The 14,382-nt window shown below is 37.5% G+C and overlaps 1 protein-coding gene across 1 annotated transcript; it reads right to left on the bottom strand.

Annotated features, from left to right (window-relative positions):
• Positions 1-1,955: 1,955 nt before the first annotated feature.
• Positions 1,956-4,136, bottom strand: LOC143602460 (psbP domain-containing protein 2, chloroplastic-like). The gene is made up of 3 exons (XM_077079555.1): positions 3,819-4,136; positions 2,943-3,098; positions 1,956-2,237 (listed from the first exon to the last, which is right to left on the bottom strand). The coding sequence occupies exons 1-3, from the start codon at positions 4,134-4,136 to the stop codon at positions 1,980-1,982; spliced, it is 732 nt and encodes a 243-aa protein (XP_076935670.1). The 3' UTR covers positions 1,956-1,979.
• Positions 4,137-14,382: the final 10,246 nt, after the last annotated feature.

The following is a 14,382-nucleotide window of genomic DNA, read 5'->3' as shown; positions in this document are numbered from 1 at the left end:
CTCGAGTTTATAATGGTATTTGTTTTAACTTGATTATTCCTGAGCCAAGATGGGTCGAGGCTTACGTAGTCACGAGGGGTAATTAAGTAAAGAAATAATTTTGCGTCAGCATATTCACCAGCATTCGTTGCTGACGTATTTTCTAATATTTTGCAGGTAACCAAGATTAGAGCTTGAAAGACGAAGAGCTCAAGAATCCGATGGCTCGAATATTTTGTTTAAATATTAAAATATGATGTTTTTGGTTAAACTTATAAACAAGTAAATCTAAGCGAGACTTTTTGTCTCGTCTTTTGTAATGTAAATATTTTAACTTTAAATCTACATGTTTATTAAAGTCTTCCGCATTAACTCGCAACTCTGATTTATTTACAAATGTGGTACCAACTATGGATCATACTCCTAGGCCTAAGATAGGGGTGTGACAGCTTGAAATCCTTCTCTCGTTGTCGCTCCGATTTAGCCTTCTTTCTTTCTTCATGCATGGCTTTGTATTCCGCATGCATCGCTTTTCTTTCTTCATGGCTTTGTTTTTTCTCCTCGCGAAACTCTTTAAGTGCAAGCTCCAAGTTGTCAAACCGCGCGCTCACGTCGGAACTCATTGAAGGTGTCGTTCTAGACGAAAACCCCTCACCTCTAGCCGTCGCCTTGGCATTCTCTCTTCCTACCGGACGTGGTAACTCATCCGGCTCATCAAAAAGAAAATCGGGATCAATCTCGTTCAAGTTAAATTGAGAACGAGCATCCGACCCGGCTTGAGATGGCGATTAATTGGCTGAAGTAGACGTTGTTTTTGACCGTTTGGACGTTCGCGGTGAAGATGTCGGGATCGGATGCCACTTTGACAAGCTCGTGCATTTCCTCCAAATTTCGAACATGCCCATGATGAAGTCGTGACCATGAAGGCCCTTATATTGTTTCGAGATAGCCTCAAGGAGGTCGGCGTCGTTCGTGCCGCTTCCTTTATTGTTTGTAATGCGAGTATGAATTATGGAGAAGCTGTTCAATTTTTTAACCACTGCCTTCCATTTATTAGAGACAGAATTATCCCCACGGTAACGACCTCGACCCATTATCTCAAAGAACTTTCCATGTATTTCTGCCCAAAATATCGCGGAGCGTTTACCGTCACCGAGGATTGAGTCTTCGGATAAGTCGATCCATGCTTGCGCCAACGCCCCTTCCTCGTCGTCTTCCCACTCTTTCGAGCCAAACTTTTCGGTGAGTGTTTGATCAGCATCAACCTTCTTTTTATGGCTTCGTTTGCGACGAACTTGCTGTTCGTCTACTTGGGTTTTGGGAACTTGGGTTTCGGATATTGGGGTTTGGGGTGTTTGGGTTTGGGGTGGCGGAGGCATAAACGGCATAAATGGAAATGGTTGTACGGTTGGAGGCATTACGGGTAGATTCTGGTTGGCATAGAAAGGGTTGGTAGGGTCATTGTTGTTTGCGATCATACTAGCCCACCACATTTGAGCCGGATCCCACGGGTTTGGGTTCGTGTTTGGGTTTTGGTTCGGGTTTGAGCTCGAGCTCGTGTTTGGGTTCGGGTTTGAGCTCGAGCTTGTGAAATTTGAGAAAGGATCCATAGTAGAGAGTTGAGAGATTTTTGTAGTGAAATTTGAGAGTTTATTTGAGTGAAATTTGGTTTTTATTTGAGTAAAAACTGATAAAAATAGGTTGGTATTTATAAATAAATAATTAGTTTTTTTTAATATAGCCGTTATATGAACGTTGGAGGGGGGCCACCAAACATCAATCAACCGCGCCGGCCGTTGCAACGGCCGGACCCTCGCCGCCCAGCCTTCGTTGGCGCCCCACCGTGGGGTCGCCCAAAAGAGCCCCTCCTCGAGCCCCGTAGCATATGGTGTTTGCCTGAATGATGTTAGGAAGTACAAGAATCTGACAATAAGTGAAATCATCATAACTGTATCATCTTAAATTTAATGTCATAATCCAAATACAAAGTGAAATTATTGTTATGTTGAAGAAGGTACATCGAAGGAATGAAGAACTTTTTCCAACATCATTCTTTTGTCGCTAGATAGAGGCGGTTGTTGAGAGTGCGCTATGTTTAAAAGGTAAAGCTTCTTTGAGGCCACAAACGCGGCTGAAAATATCTTCTTTAGACCTCCTCTTGTGCTATCTAGGTTGTACTCAAACTCGTACACTTGTACATCTCCCTTTTTGCGTGGTTTCTCTCGGAAGGACACTATTTCTACATCTTTTGTGCTTTCCTACACCAACAACTTTATTGTTTGATAAATCCAGATTATTTAAATACACCATAACCTGTACCTTAACCTTTGGGTTTATGAGATAGAAATTAATGATAGTATGAAACTGCTTTTAGTCTTAAGAACACTAACATTAATTATGTGAGTCTTAAATGATTATACAATAAATTCCCAAATATATCATAAGCAAATGCTAACTATGATTTCAATAAATGGCAAATCAGACCAGCCAAACCTGAAAAAACTGATTGTAAGGTTTAAACCAATATTCTTTGAATAATAAAAAAAAGAGAGAGAGAGACAGACAGAGATAGATTTAAAATTGCTTGTTTAATTAAAAGTTTAAAATTCTAGAGAAATATGATTTTAAGAATACAAGATAATAATTCTTACTGCCAATATGACCAATGTCAACGTTAGCTTTTGCATTCGTTGCTAAGAGCAATCTCATTCTTACGGAAAAGAAAGCATCTCTGTGCATAACTTTCATATATGTCGTTTTAAAACAATTTACAACATTCTGATTATAATGAAGATTAGTCAATTGTTCAGCATAGCCGAATTATGACATTCTGATTATTATAAAGAAAATATTCATGTTCCAAAATATGAAAGTTAACCCATCATAAACCATAAACCGAATCGTATAAACCTTAAACCAACCCATAACCGAATTTCTGAACACCCAATAATGAATTATTATACCTTGCGTTTCTCCGCTTGAATAAGTTTGTTTGAAACAAATTCAGGATCCCCAAATTCTGCAAGACTTGTGAGTCGAACTGGCGTCACTACAACCCCCACATTGTTACTTCCTTTACTCGGATCCTCAAAAAGCAAAGTCGCCCCTGCTTTCTCAACCTTTTAAATAATAATCAAATCATTAAAAACAAAACCTTTTAATTTTTTTCCCATTAATCAACAACCGTCAATGTGTGTTAGCTGTTAGTCTTAGGGTTTAGGTGCCGCCTCATGCCACCTCACCAATAATCTCTGTCAAACCAATACTAGGGATGTGTAAAGTCAGTTTGGTTCGGTTATGGGGGTTTAACCATAAGCATAATCGAATGGTCAATGAACCATTGGTTAGTTACGGGTAGGTTTCGGTTAACTATCCAATATATTTTTTTAGTTTTTTTCTTTGTTCCGGCTGAGAATGTTCGGTTATGGTAATCCAAGCTAAATTATGAAGTTTTTAAACTAGAATATGCCGGTTTCAAGCTTGGTTATGGTGTTCCAACATGAAGTAAATGCTGGAATCTGTTAATGAAGGTATAAAATTTGGAAAACACAAACATTGAGTTCGGTTTCGGGTAAAGTTGGTTCACGAAGACGCATTAACCGTACGCATAACCAAATGGTTTCATTTGACCATAAGCTATGGGTTTTGTCAGTTATCTCAGATAACAGTTTGGTTTTCGCTCACTCCGGACCGAAGGGAACATTGGCGTTAAGGAGGGGCAGTATGCGGTTAAGGGCACAAAGAAGGTGGGCTACTAACTCTCTTAACAAATCAAATTCACCCGTTCAGATTTCTGTAAAAAAAACAATAATTGTGTTGTTAGTTAAGCTATTACGGACCTTAATCCAAGATTTGGGTCGGAGGAGGGTAAACCCCACGTTCACGTCCGTGTACCTTTCGAGCTCAACCGCCTCCTCGGTTTCGGCCCAGCTGGAGGCAAATGGAGGTACGACTGTTGATAAGATAGAAATGTTAATCAATTTTCTTCTGGTGGGTTGAAATTGAAGGGGGAAGCCATTTGGTCGTTGGTGATTAGATATACAAGGAGACTGCAGCTGAGGGGATGATGATGATGATGATGATGATTGATTGAATGCTAATGTGTTTTGTGGCAAGATTGTGGGATTAATTTTGAGGCCACATGAAGACGCCCACATTATCTTGTCAACTGGGGGCACTTCGGATGCTCATTTCCTTGTTTCCGTTTTTTACATGTTTCAAAATTTATTAGTTGTTTTTTTTTTGTTTTTTTTTTGATGAGAAGTGTAACTTCAATAATACTTTACCCAGATAAACTTGAATACACTACTTTGTTCAGATTTTTGAATAACTGAACTCACATTGCGTGTTTTAATTACGAATTTTATTTATTTTCCAAAACTCTTCAAATCTTAAAATTAGATGATATAAATGAAAATATATAAATCTCGGTTATTATTTAATGAATTGTGGTGATGAGTTAAAGGAATTGAAATCCCTTACTCCTTTATCGCCATCATCTCTTTCCTACCCCCAAACAATCCCTTAAATGACCGGTGGCGTCGGTGATAGACTCCGATTCCTTCACAGTTGTTTGGGAACTAAATATCACACAAAAGTATAACTAAAGTAGTGTTGTTTAGTGTCACATGTCCAAAGCCCGACCTTAAGTTTAGGATCAAACCCTACAACAATTCTTTTGTTGCAAAGCTGTAGATACATTCATTTCAGATTTTATTCATCATTATTTTGTTGTAATATCCTCAGTTTGATTAATTAAATGCTTACATTTTGATTCTAAACAGAATATAACAAACATGCATATTCAAACACTTTGCAATGAAAAATTTACGAAAAAATGGTATCTAGACACGAGCAATCATACTTTGTAAACCGATTATTATCTCTCACGATAATCTCTCTATCAGTAATACCACAGATGAACTTAAACGCAGTATGACAGTAGAAACAAATCCTCATATTCTTGGTTATCCTAATAGGAAGTCCACGTGGGATTACACACAGCCCAAAGGCAAGAGCTATCTTCTCACTGTGATCAGTGATGGATCCAGAAATTTTTTCCAGAGGGTTCACTTATTTTAGATGCTCTAATTTTATACCTTCCGAGGCAAAAATTTCCAGGTCGGTTCGACGGTTCAGGTCGAATAAAGTTTATTACATGATAAAAATACGATATAATAAAAAAAACATCTGTCATTAGCTAATTGTCTAATTTGGTGCTACAAATTACAATATAATCAGTCATACATTCTAGTCATTGCTGGCTCAACTGTTTTGGAGGCATGTAGCAAAACGCAAAATTTGGGGCCTTCATCCAAACTTCATTAGTTTTAATCTTCCGTTATTCGACTTGTTTATAAGACTTTAAATTTCTGACTAAAGCATTCAGTTTAGTTCCATGTAGATTAAGACCAGAATTCTAAAAACCTTTTACTAGAAAAGAGACATCACTAAATGAAGATTAAACTAATGGTTAGTGCCTAGTGGTTCTTACATGAACATACTATCCGGTGTAATCCCTGTGACTCTTTGTAGCAATTCTAAAACAACATATTTGTGTGTAATTAAAAGGATGTCCATGAATATATATTGTATTTAATTAGCTTCCAGCAAAAAGTTGCAACCTAGATCGAGAGTGAAAGGATTCAAGCGTACATTATATTTTATTTAAAATAAAAACCAAAACTGAAATCCTAGATTGCAAGGGGGTCGTGTCAAGTGGTTGTGTAACTGTGTGTGTGCCTAAAATTTGAAAAAATATAAAATTCATGCATAAAAGGAGATTCAAACCCGGGTTGTCACTATAAAAGTGTGGAATTCTTACCATCAGACCAAGGTTTCATTTTAATATTTATTCACTCAACATTTTATGTATGGGTTCACTCTCATATATTATATAGCCATTCTATTAAAAAACCGAAACTCAGTGGGTTCCCGTGAACCCGCATCTTGCATACTAGGTCCGCCCCTGACTGTGATGCCAAACCTCTGATTCTCTCTCTTCTTCTCCTAAGTCAAACAGAGTCAATGAGGTGTCAGCCACATATCCAGCACCTTTCATTTGCATCTTTAACTTATTTAACATTGCTTGAATCTCTCTGTTAATTTCATGACTTGTGTCCTTTGCTTGAAATGTGTGGACTGAATTCTTTATGGTTATCCAACTGCACCCTGCATTTTTATTAATTCCTACTTCTTTCATTTCCATTCTCACCACATTGGCTTCTTCCCACCTGCATAATTGGCTTGTTAACAAAATACTAGACTAAAGATTCATTTATTTAATGAACCATTTTACTTTAACTGAACAAATGATTGGATACAAACAATTAAATAACGAGGTATTCATGTCCGTGTTCGTTTGTTAAGAAAATGAATGTGTTTGTGTTCGAGTATGTTTGTTTGTTTGTTAACAAAATAAATGAATGGTTTGCGGCTGTAACCTAACGAACATAACTGAGCTACAATCTGTTGGAAATAGTGGACCGGTTCGGTTAATTTAATGTGGCCGACCGAGTTATGACCCGTAACGGATAATAACCCGCTTAACCGGTAATGGCGAACAACTAACGGATTTTTTACTTATACTAAATATAAGTAATAAATGAATAATGTTTATTTATTAGATAAATAAATTGGTACGGGCTTTAAACAAGAGTTGAACCAAGTTGGACTTTGAGGCCCGGTTACCTTTTAATAAGGATAATTATAAGATTATTAATATAATCTTATTCGTTTTATAATGATAAACGATTTGAGTTTGTTTCTTGGACTACAATCCAAGAAATTGGACTACAATTCAATTGAGAGGGCCAAAAGTCCACTGTCCTTGCTCCATCTCTCAACTTTTTGTTGCGCCACTTTAACTGTCGCAAGCCACAAAAGAGCACCTTCCATCGCACAACTTTGTCGTTGCCGATCGCCGGAAGATGCTGAGCAATTTAAGGGCATATTCCAAAAACAAGTCCGTCAAGTACGTTTCGACACCATGGAACAGCTTATTAGCTGCAAAATGGAACATGGATCCCTTGTTGGTGCGCATTCATCTTGAATTCTCTCCCCAGCTCTTACGACCAGTTCGTAACGGATTTCAATATGAATGTCTGGGTGAAGACACTAATATTGTTGCTCCATTGTTAGTGTGCATGTCATTAAGATGAAAGGGTACATCGACTAACTGAAGAAACTTGATTATCCCGTGTCAGATGAAATGACATCGGACTTCATCTTGAATCCTCTCCCCAACTTAGCTCTTACGACCAGTTCGTAATGAATTTCAATAAGCTTCATGGGATGCTCAAAGCGGCTGAGATGAATATTCCAAACAAACTAATTAAGTTCTGATGATCAAATCTGCTGGTGTCAAGAAGCCCAAACCCAATAATCGGGGTCATAAAAGTAAATGCAAGAAAAAAGTTATTGTTGTTGCCAAATTTGCCAACAACACTAACAAAATGTTGCAAAGTTATCATCGCCGCCTCCTGAAGAGTGCCAATGCTATAAATGCAACAAGATGGAGCACTGAATGCGTAACTGCCCAAGCATGTAGCCGAGCTGGCAAAGAAGAGGGCCATTGGTGAAGGCTCCTCTAAAGGTATTTTTATTTACGTTATTGAACTTTCACTGTTTTTAGCAGCACATGGTTATTTGATACCGAATGTGGTTACCACATCATTAATGCCTTGCAGGAACTTGAAAACTGAAAGAAGTTGAAACAAGGCGACATGGAGCTCATCGTTGGTAATGGGAAGATAGTCCACTGGCACATATCGTTTTGCGTCTCCATCTGGTCTTGTAGTTAATTTAAACTAGGTAAAACATCTGTTGCGTTGCGGCTGCAAGTCGGTATCTATTAAGTTCGTTATGACACTGACACCAAAACAAAAAAAGTAAACCTATAAACGCCCAAAAAAAGCAGCACACATATAGCATATGGCTGAACGAATTCGGCCGTCATCAGTTAGATTGTTACTCTGCAGACACAAAACCTGAAAAATAAGTTAGTAAACGATCAGAATAGTTACGAAACTCGTATAGCTTACGATTCTAAACAATGTGATATTTTAAAGCGATGTTTAATCGGTCGCTAAAATTAGTGCGCTGGTAAATTTCGGTTGGTGTTGTGGCAAGTCAAAGTGAATTTGGTCCTAAATAAACATGTCTAAACCAAAAACAAAAACAAAAAACAAAAACGGACGCAAATTTGCTCGGTGTCGATGTTACCAACACTTAATCGTCTTAAACGTTAATTAATAAGCTAATAAATAATGACATAAAAAAACAATATAAAGAACACAGGAGAACAAAATTTCTCAACAATTAGAAAATCAATTAGCAACATTGCGCTAGTTAAATGCTAACTTCAATAAAGAGTTAACAATATCTCCTAAGACCACCAAACCACATGTAGCTATATGTCTTTTTAGCATATTATATTACCTAAATAATTAAAGGGTTAAAGAATTTTGTGGCCTGGAGTTTCAATATTTATCTATACTAGGTGGCAACTCACCGCATTCTGGCGGCGGACACGAATACGGTTGTTATTAGTTACGTGTACCGATACAGACATTAAACACAAAATCACAAATTAGTTTACACCAAGAATAGTAGTGACTCGTATGGCATATACTACAAAGAACACATATTTAAAACAACGTTTATTCGGTCAGTAAAACATGGTCGTTGCAACTTCGAGTCGACGCGAATTCGGTCAATATCGGCTATATTTGTTACGGGTCAAAACCTAACCCAAAAAATAGTTTCGTCAAGTTAATATATTTAAACAAAAACATGTGCGTTACAGAGACACGTCAACGCAAACTCGATTGGTATCTATTAGGTTCATTACGGGTATGTGTTTCAAACCTAAAGTATAATTTTGTTAGATTACCGTATTATATTTAAACCAAAAAAACATACATGAAAAAAAAAAGCTAATAATAAAACCTAATACAATAACTAACAAAAATAATAAGCTGTTAACTTGGAGGAGATTTGATCTTGGGCAAAGAGTGGATTTGATCTTGGGCAAAGAGTGATTGTGAGAGTTCGAAAAGCAAGCTAAAGCCAATGAACTAGGCACAATGCATAATCTTTGAAAGTAATTATATAAAAGGCCAAACAATAGCTTTAAAAATTTTTTGTGGCACCAACATTTGGTTTTTATCTATATATATAATAACTGTTTGTTTGCACCTGGTTGGACCGGAAACATTATTTCAATTTCTTTACTTCCTGATCAAGGATTTATGTACGCTTTTAAAAATATTGTTATTTCTGCTTACTTTACGTGAGGTCAAAGACTCACTCAAAAGTAAACCAAATACAACTAAACAGATAGCGGTAAGTGGGTATCGAACACAGGGAGTTTGTGGAAAATGCGTTACGGAGCCGCTATAAAATTAATCTAAATTAATCTAAGTGCAAAATGTAAATTCAGTGATTTGGTTGTTCGATTTTGATTACAAAATTAATCTAAAACCATAAACGAGTATAAAACAATATAAGAAAGAATGCCTTCCCTCGGTTTCAGGTTTCCATGATTGTTACAGTTAATGTTTAACTGAGATGAACAATAGACAAAGTTCGTGTTTATGTATGATTGCGATAATTGAAGATCAAGTACTTGGATTATACAATGCAAGGTGATCACTCAAAACCAATTAGTTTATCCAACCCTAAATCCCTCCCGATTAATCTCGATTACATACAAAACCAAGAATTGACGGTTTAGAACAAAAAATCGATAAACTAACAATCTATCAACCAATACATAAACACCATAACAATGAAATCAATAAGATCAAATATTATCTCAGAAATTGTCTAAGCATTTAACCAAACAAATATGATAAACCTTACAGTCCGAGGGAAAACACAAAGGAATTTAGCCAAGCATGATCCGGTTCGTCATCCCTTCGATTATATCAATCATACGAATGAAAAACAAGTGTTTAATGGTTACCACACTCACAATTGATCAATAATCTCTCAAAATAGCCTCTAGGTCGTCTCTAGCTCCAAAGATATCATAAAAATATGAAAAGGCAGTCCAAAATATAAGAAAATAGGGTAGTTACAACTTGCAGCGACACCTCCACCGTAAGCTACGGTGGCTACGGTGGCCATCGTAGCTTACGGTGGCTTTAAAATTCCTGACGGTGGCAGCTAATTGCCATACGGCAGACTTTTTACTCCAGCACCCACCGTAGCTTACGGTGGCTACCGTAAGCTACGGTGGCTTCAACTTTGTTTCATCTTGTTTTCTCCATAACTTCTTCGTTTCAAGTCCGTTTTCTTCATCGTTTTCGCCCACGTTCTGGGAATTCCATCTTCTATCTTCTCATACCTGCCATTACACGAGTAAACGTAGTTATCTAATTCAACAAAATAAACATATTAAACACATGAATATTAACGAACTTAAACCACTTAAGGGTTGTCCCATGGACCACCCGTCACATTCCCACACTTACACGTTGCTTGCCCTCAAGCAACATCTCAACACAAACTTTCTATTACATTCAACTTGTATCCACCAATCTTACCACAAATCCGGTTCAGTTACGGTCCCAAGTCATACCCTATTCCCTTATTTTTATCGGATGCACTAGTTCACTTGATGTTCCATTTAAACCGAAGATTTCTAACCAAACCTAACATGTTTTCGGTTTTTACCTATACATAACATACATTTACACATTAACTTTTCCTTGGTGATCATCCATACAATTAACATTTAATCAATTCTCCTCGCATACGCTTGTACAATAATCAAATCTCCACCTATGTAAATGCATTTGACATGAATACAAATCAAGATGGTCTTAAAACGGTTGTAATGGGGCCAAGTGTAAGGGTATGGAAGGGAATATTGAAAGTAGCTCAAGCGATCCGATCCAACTTATTACAAACAAACTAAGAAAACAAAGAAATAAACAACTAAAAAAAACATCACTAACATCTCTTTTTCTTTTCTTCTTTTTCCTTTCTTTTTTTTTTCACTCAATAAATAATACTTTGAACTATGCATACATAAACATTGCAACTCTAATACAATTTTTTTTTGAACTAATATAACACTTGAACATTACATACCAGCATGATAAATATAATGCTTCTCATATCTAATTGATAAATACTAAACAATTACATAAAAACCTATTAAGTTGGATCGTTTCGAAATATAACACCGGTTTTGATCAAATAAAAGAATAGGCCGAATAAGGTTTTCTAAAGGAACCAACCCCCTGCCCCTCACATAACCATCCTCATATGAATAATGTATGAGGCCCCAACCCCCAAAACCCACACTCTCGCTCATCCAGACGAGGCTTAACCTAAGTGCCTCTATCATTTTTTCACTCATGCCAAGCTAAGATCACGAAATGAACTAAGTGTACAAGTTCTATCGGAGATTATCAACCGTCTCACCAACTAATACTTTCTCAATTTTCAAGTGTAAACGAACATGTTATGCAAGTTACTACACCGAAAGCATGCTAACCTTGGTTAGAAAACTACATAATCTCCTTTTTTTAAAACAACTAAGCACATGTTATTTAGGGAATTGTGACCATGAAAAGGGACCAAAACTTCACCCCGCCATCTTACCACTTTCCGGTTTCATTAAAAAAAAAATTTCTTTAAGTTTTTCTGATTTTTTAATTTTTTCTTTGATTTTATTTATTTATTTATTTATTTTTTTACGAAATTTTTCAAAACAAACGAAAACTTCCTCATCCCCGCACTTGGGATACATTGTCCCCAATGTACGGTTTTGAGGAAAATAAAACAACTACTTCATAAACACCACCTTCTTTTCAACACAACCCTTAATACTTAATCAAAAGTATTTTGTCCACCACCCATCCACCCAAAAACACATAAAGACAGAAAAAATTAACAACTATACAGTAATATACAAAATGATGTTCACCTGGTAACACGAGATTCCATCAGAAGAAGGGTGGTCGGGCCAGCCCGAAAATGGTCGTCATCACATCGTTGAACTCACCGAATCCAAACGTGCCTTGATCATCACCACCTTGCTCGCCTTGTTGATGTTGCGGGGCAATTTGACTTGAGCCTTGATTGGGATCCACCCACATAGAGTGATGCAATGGTGGTGTAGGGTATGACACACTACCATCATACGGTGGCAAAGTGGTGTAATCCACATATGGCGGGTCGGCCACAACCGGCTGTCCCGCATGCCACGCGTCATGCATCCGTCGCTGACGATCATCAAGGCATCAGTTGTTCATGTCATTCTCAAAGGCATATGCATGGGTGCGATTCCACTGCTCTTGTCGATCATAATTCTGCTTTAATGCCCTTTCCATGCTCACGCCCATGAAGGTTTGTTGATAAAAAATGGTTTGGGAATATTCGGGCCAATTCCCAAACGTGGGCGGTCTTTGTCTTTCTACCACCTCTTGCATCGTTCCTTGATAAGCCCAATTCGAATCATACGAACTTTGTGCATAGTCAAATGCACTTCCCACATAACTCGATTGCATACCCGCTTGCCTTCCATCCCAACTCGATCCCGCTTGATCCACATTCATATGAGCTACATTCGGCTCATCTTGATACGCCTCATCACCACTGACCTCTTTTCCACTTTCCGGGTCATCCGCTTCACCCGCATTCAAAGGTCTTGCATCTTCCTTTAAAACTCTCCATCTTCTCCCATCACTATTCAATTTATGGTACCGTTCGGATTGGGAATATACCCAACCTGACCCCAAATGTTCAATATCGAAAGGTTTGAACATTTTGTAAGACCCTTTATCGCCTACACCAATTGCCCCATACTTCTTTAACAATGCCGTTATTAATCGACAATGCGGTATGATCTTCCGGTCCACACTGTTTCGGCTTATCCATACGTTACTCATCACCAAAAAACGGTATGAAATAAGCGGTGAGCCATGTAGCAACGTGTAAAATATTGGAACTTTGGGATATCGTACCTCGACCCTGTCACCCCGACGCGGGATGACGTTATTGATGCTTATTATTAACATCAATTTTGCTTCCATTCTCAAATTTTTTCGGTACAATTTCCCGGCGTATGTCCCGGACAAAAACAAATCATCTAACATGGTGTTCCACATCGAGTGCTTCTCGGGGGCCAAATACAAATCATCCAAACTTGGAAACACATACTGGTTCTGCGGTTTACTGTCAAACTTTGCTACCCTTCTCAAACTATCAAACGAAATTTCCACTTGAACCCCATTCACCGTACCAATTAACCTGTCCTTTGATGGATGGTAACCTGTAACCCGTCGCTAGGTAGCCACCCATTCTTGAATCTCTCCATCAAATAAGTTAGTTGATTCTTCGTCCCAACACTTTAAGGCTGCTTCCCAACCCAATGCTTTGAATTTATCGGTAACCCCAAATGGCCCAAAGTCCTCTTCTCTAACTTCTTTTTCGCAAATAAACGCGTCAATTCGATGCCTCAACACGTTCATTTGATCATGGAAGAGCTCCGCTTGCCATTCTTGAGGCTGATCTGCTAAAGGCCCTGACCTCCAAATTGGCTTTTTGCCTCTTTGAACCTCTTCCTCTTTGTCTATATCTGCTTGAAGAACTAACCTTCTTCTTTTCGGTTGGTCAGCAGGGTTGCTTGATGAGCCAACCTTTTCTTTCCCTTTTCGACCCATTCTGAACACACAAACAACAACAAAAGAGCAAGTTATTCACTTTTCAACCTTACACATCCCCACACTTGCTTAACATTATGATTGAAGATGTTACTTAGACATATTATTCACTTTTTCAAACAATTTTTTTAAAATTTTAGCATTATGTGCCCTAAATAACCAACAATATGCCCATGATTATGTTTCAAATCATACTAATCATCTTCAACCATAACCCATTCAAACTCACTATTCATATTACTCAACAATTCAAGAAAGTGTGGATATAAAAACAATTATGAACAACTTACAATTCCATTGCAATACACCATCAAGAATGAAAGTAATTTACATACCATGGTGTTGTAGAAGATGAAGATGAACAAATCTTCAAAATACACCAAAACCCACAAAATTTCGGATTTGATTATCCAAAATCGACCAGAAAAATGAGTGATTCTCTCAAATACAATGGTATAATTGAAAACCTTGTAATATTCTAGCCAATTTAGACCCAAAAATCAATTGATTTGGTTAGGAAATAAGAAAGTTATGGTGGTATGAAGTGAAAGTTAGGGTTCTAAGGTTTTGAGAAGATGAAGAAGATGTTGGTGAAATGAATGGTGAAAGTGATAGGAAAAACGTATGTGGTGTAGGTTAATGTAAAAATAAAACTTTTTTTTTATATATAAAACTCGAAACCCGGTGGCTGCAAACTCCAAATGTGCACCGTAAGACAGTTAAG

Source organism: Bidens hawaiensis, unplaced genomic scaffold (assembly GCF_021521415.1).
Source record: "Bidens hawaiensis isolate Kalapana, Puna unplaced genomic scaffold, B.hawaiensis_p1.1 tig00058964_1, whole genome shotgun sequence".
Taxonomy (NCBI): Eukaryota; Viridiplantae; Streptophyta; class Magnoliopsida; order Asterales; family Asteraceae; genus Bidens; species Bidens hawaiensis.
The sequence above is the reverse complement of the archived record's forward strand: the minus strand, read 5'-3'. Positions and strand labels throughout refer to the sequence as shown.

Bases quoted from the DNA above. Each gene is read 5' to 3' on its own strand.
- LOC143602460 (XM_077079555.1), bottom strand. From the start codon at position 4,136: ATGTGGGCGTCTTCATGTGGCCTCAAAATTAATCCCACAATCTTGCCA. The intron at 3,099-3,818 runs GTCCGTAATAGC...ATTATTTAAAAG, and splicing joins GACCCAAATCTTGGATTAAG to GTTGAGAAAGCAGGGGCGAC. The intron at 2,238-2,942 runs GTATAATAATTC...TTGTTGGTGTAG, and splicing joins TTCAAGCGGAGAAACGCAAG to GAAAGCACAAAAGATGTAGA.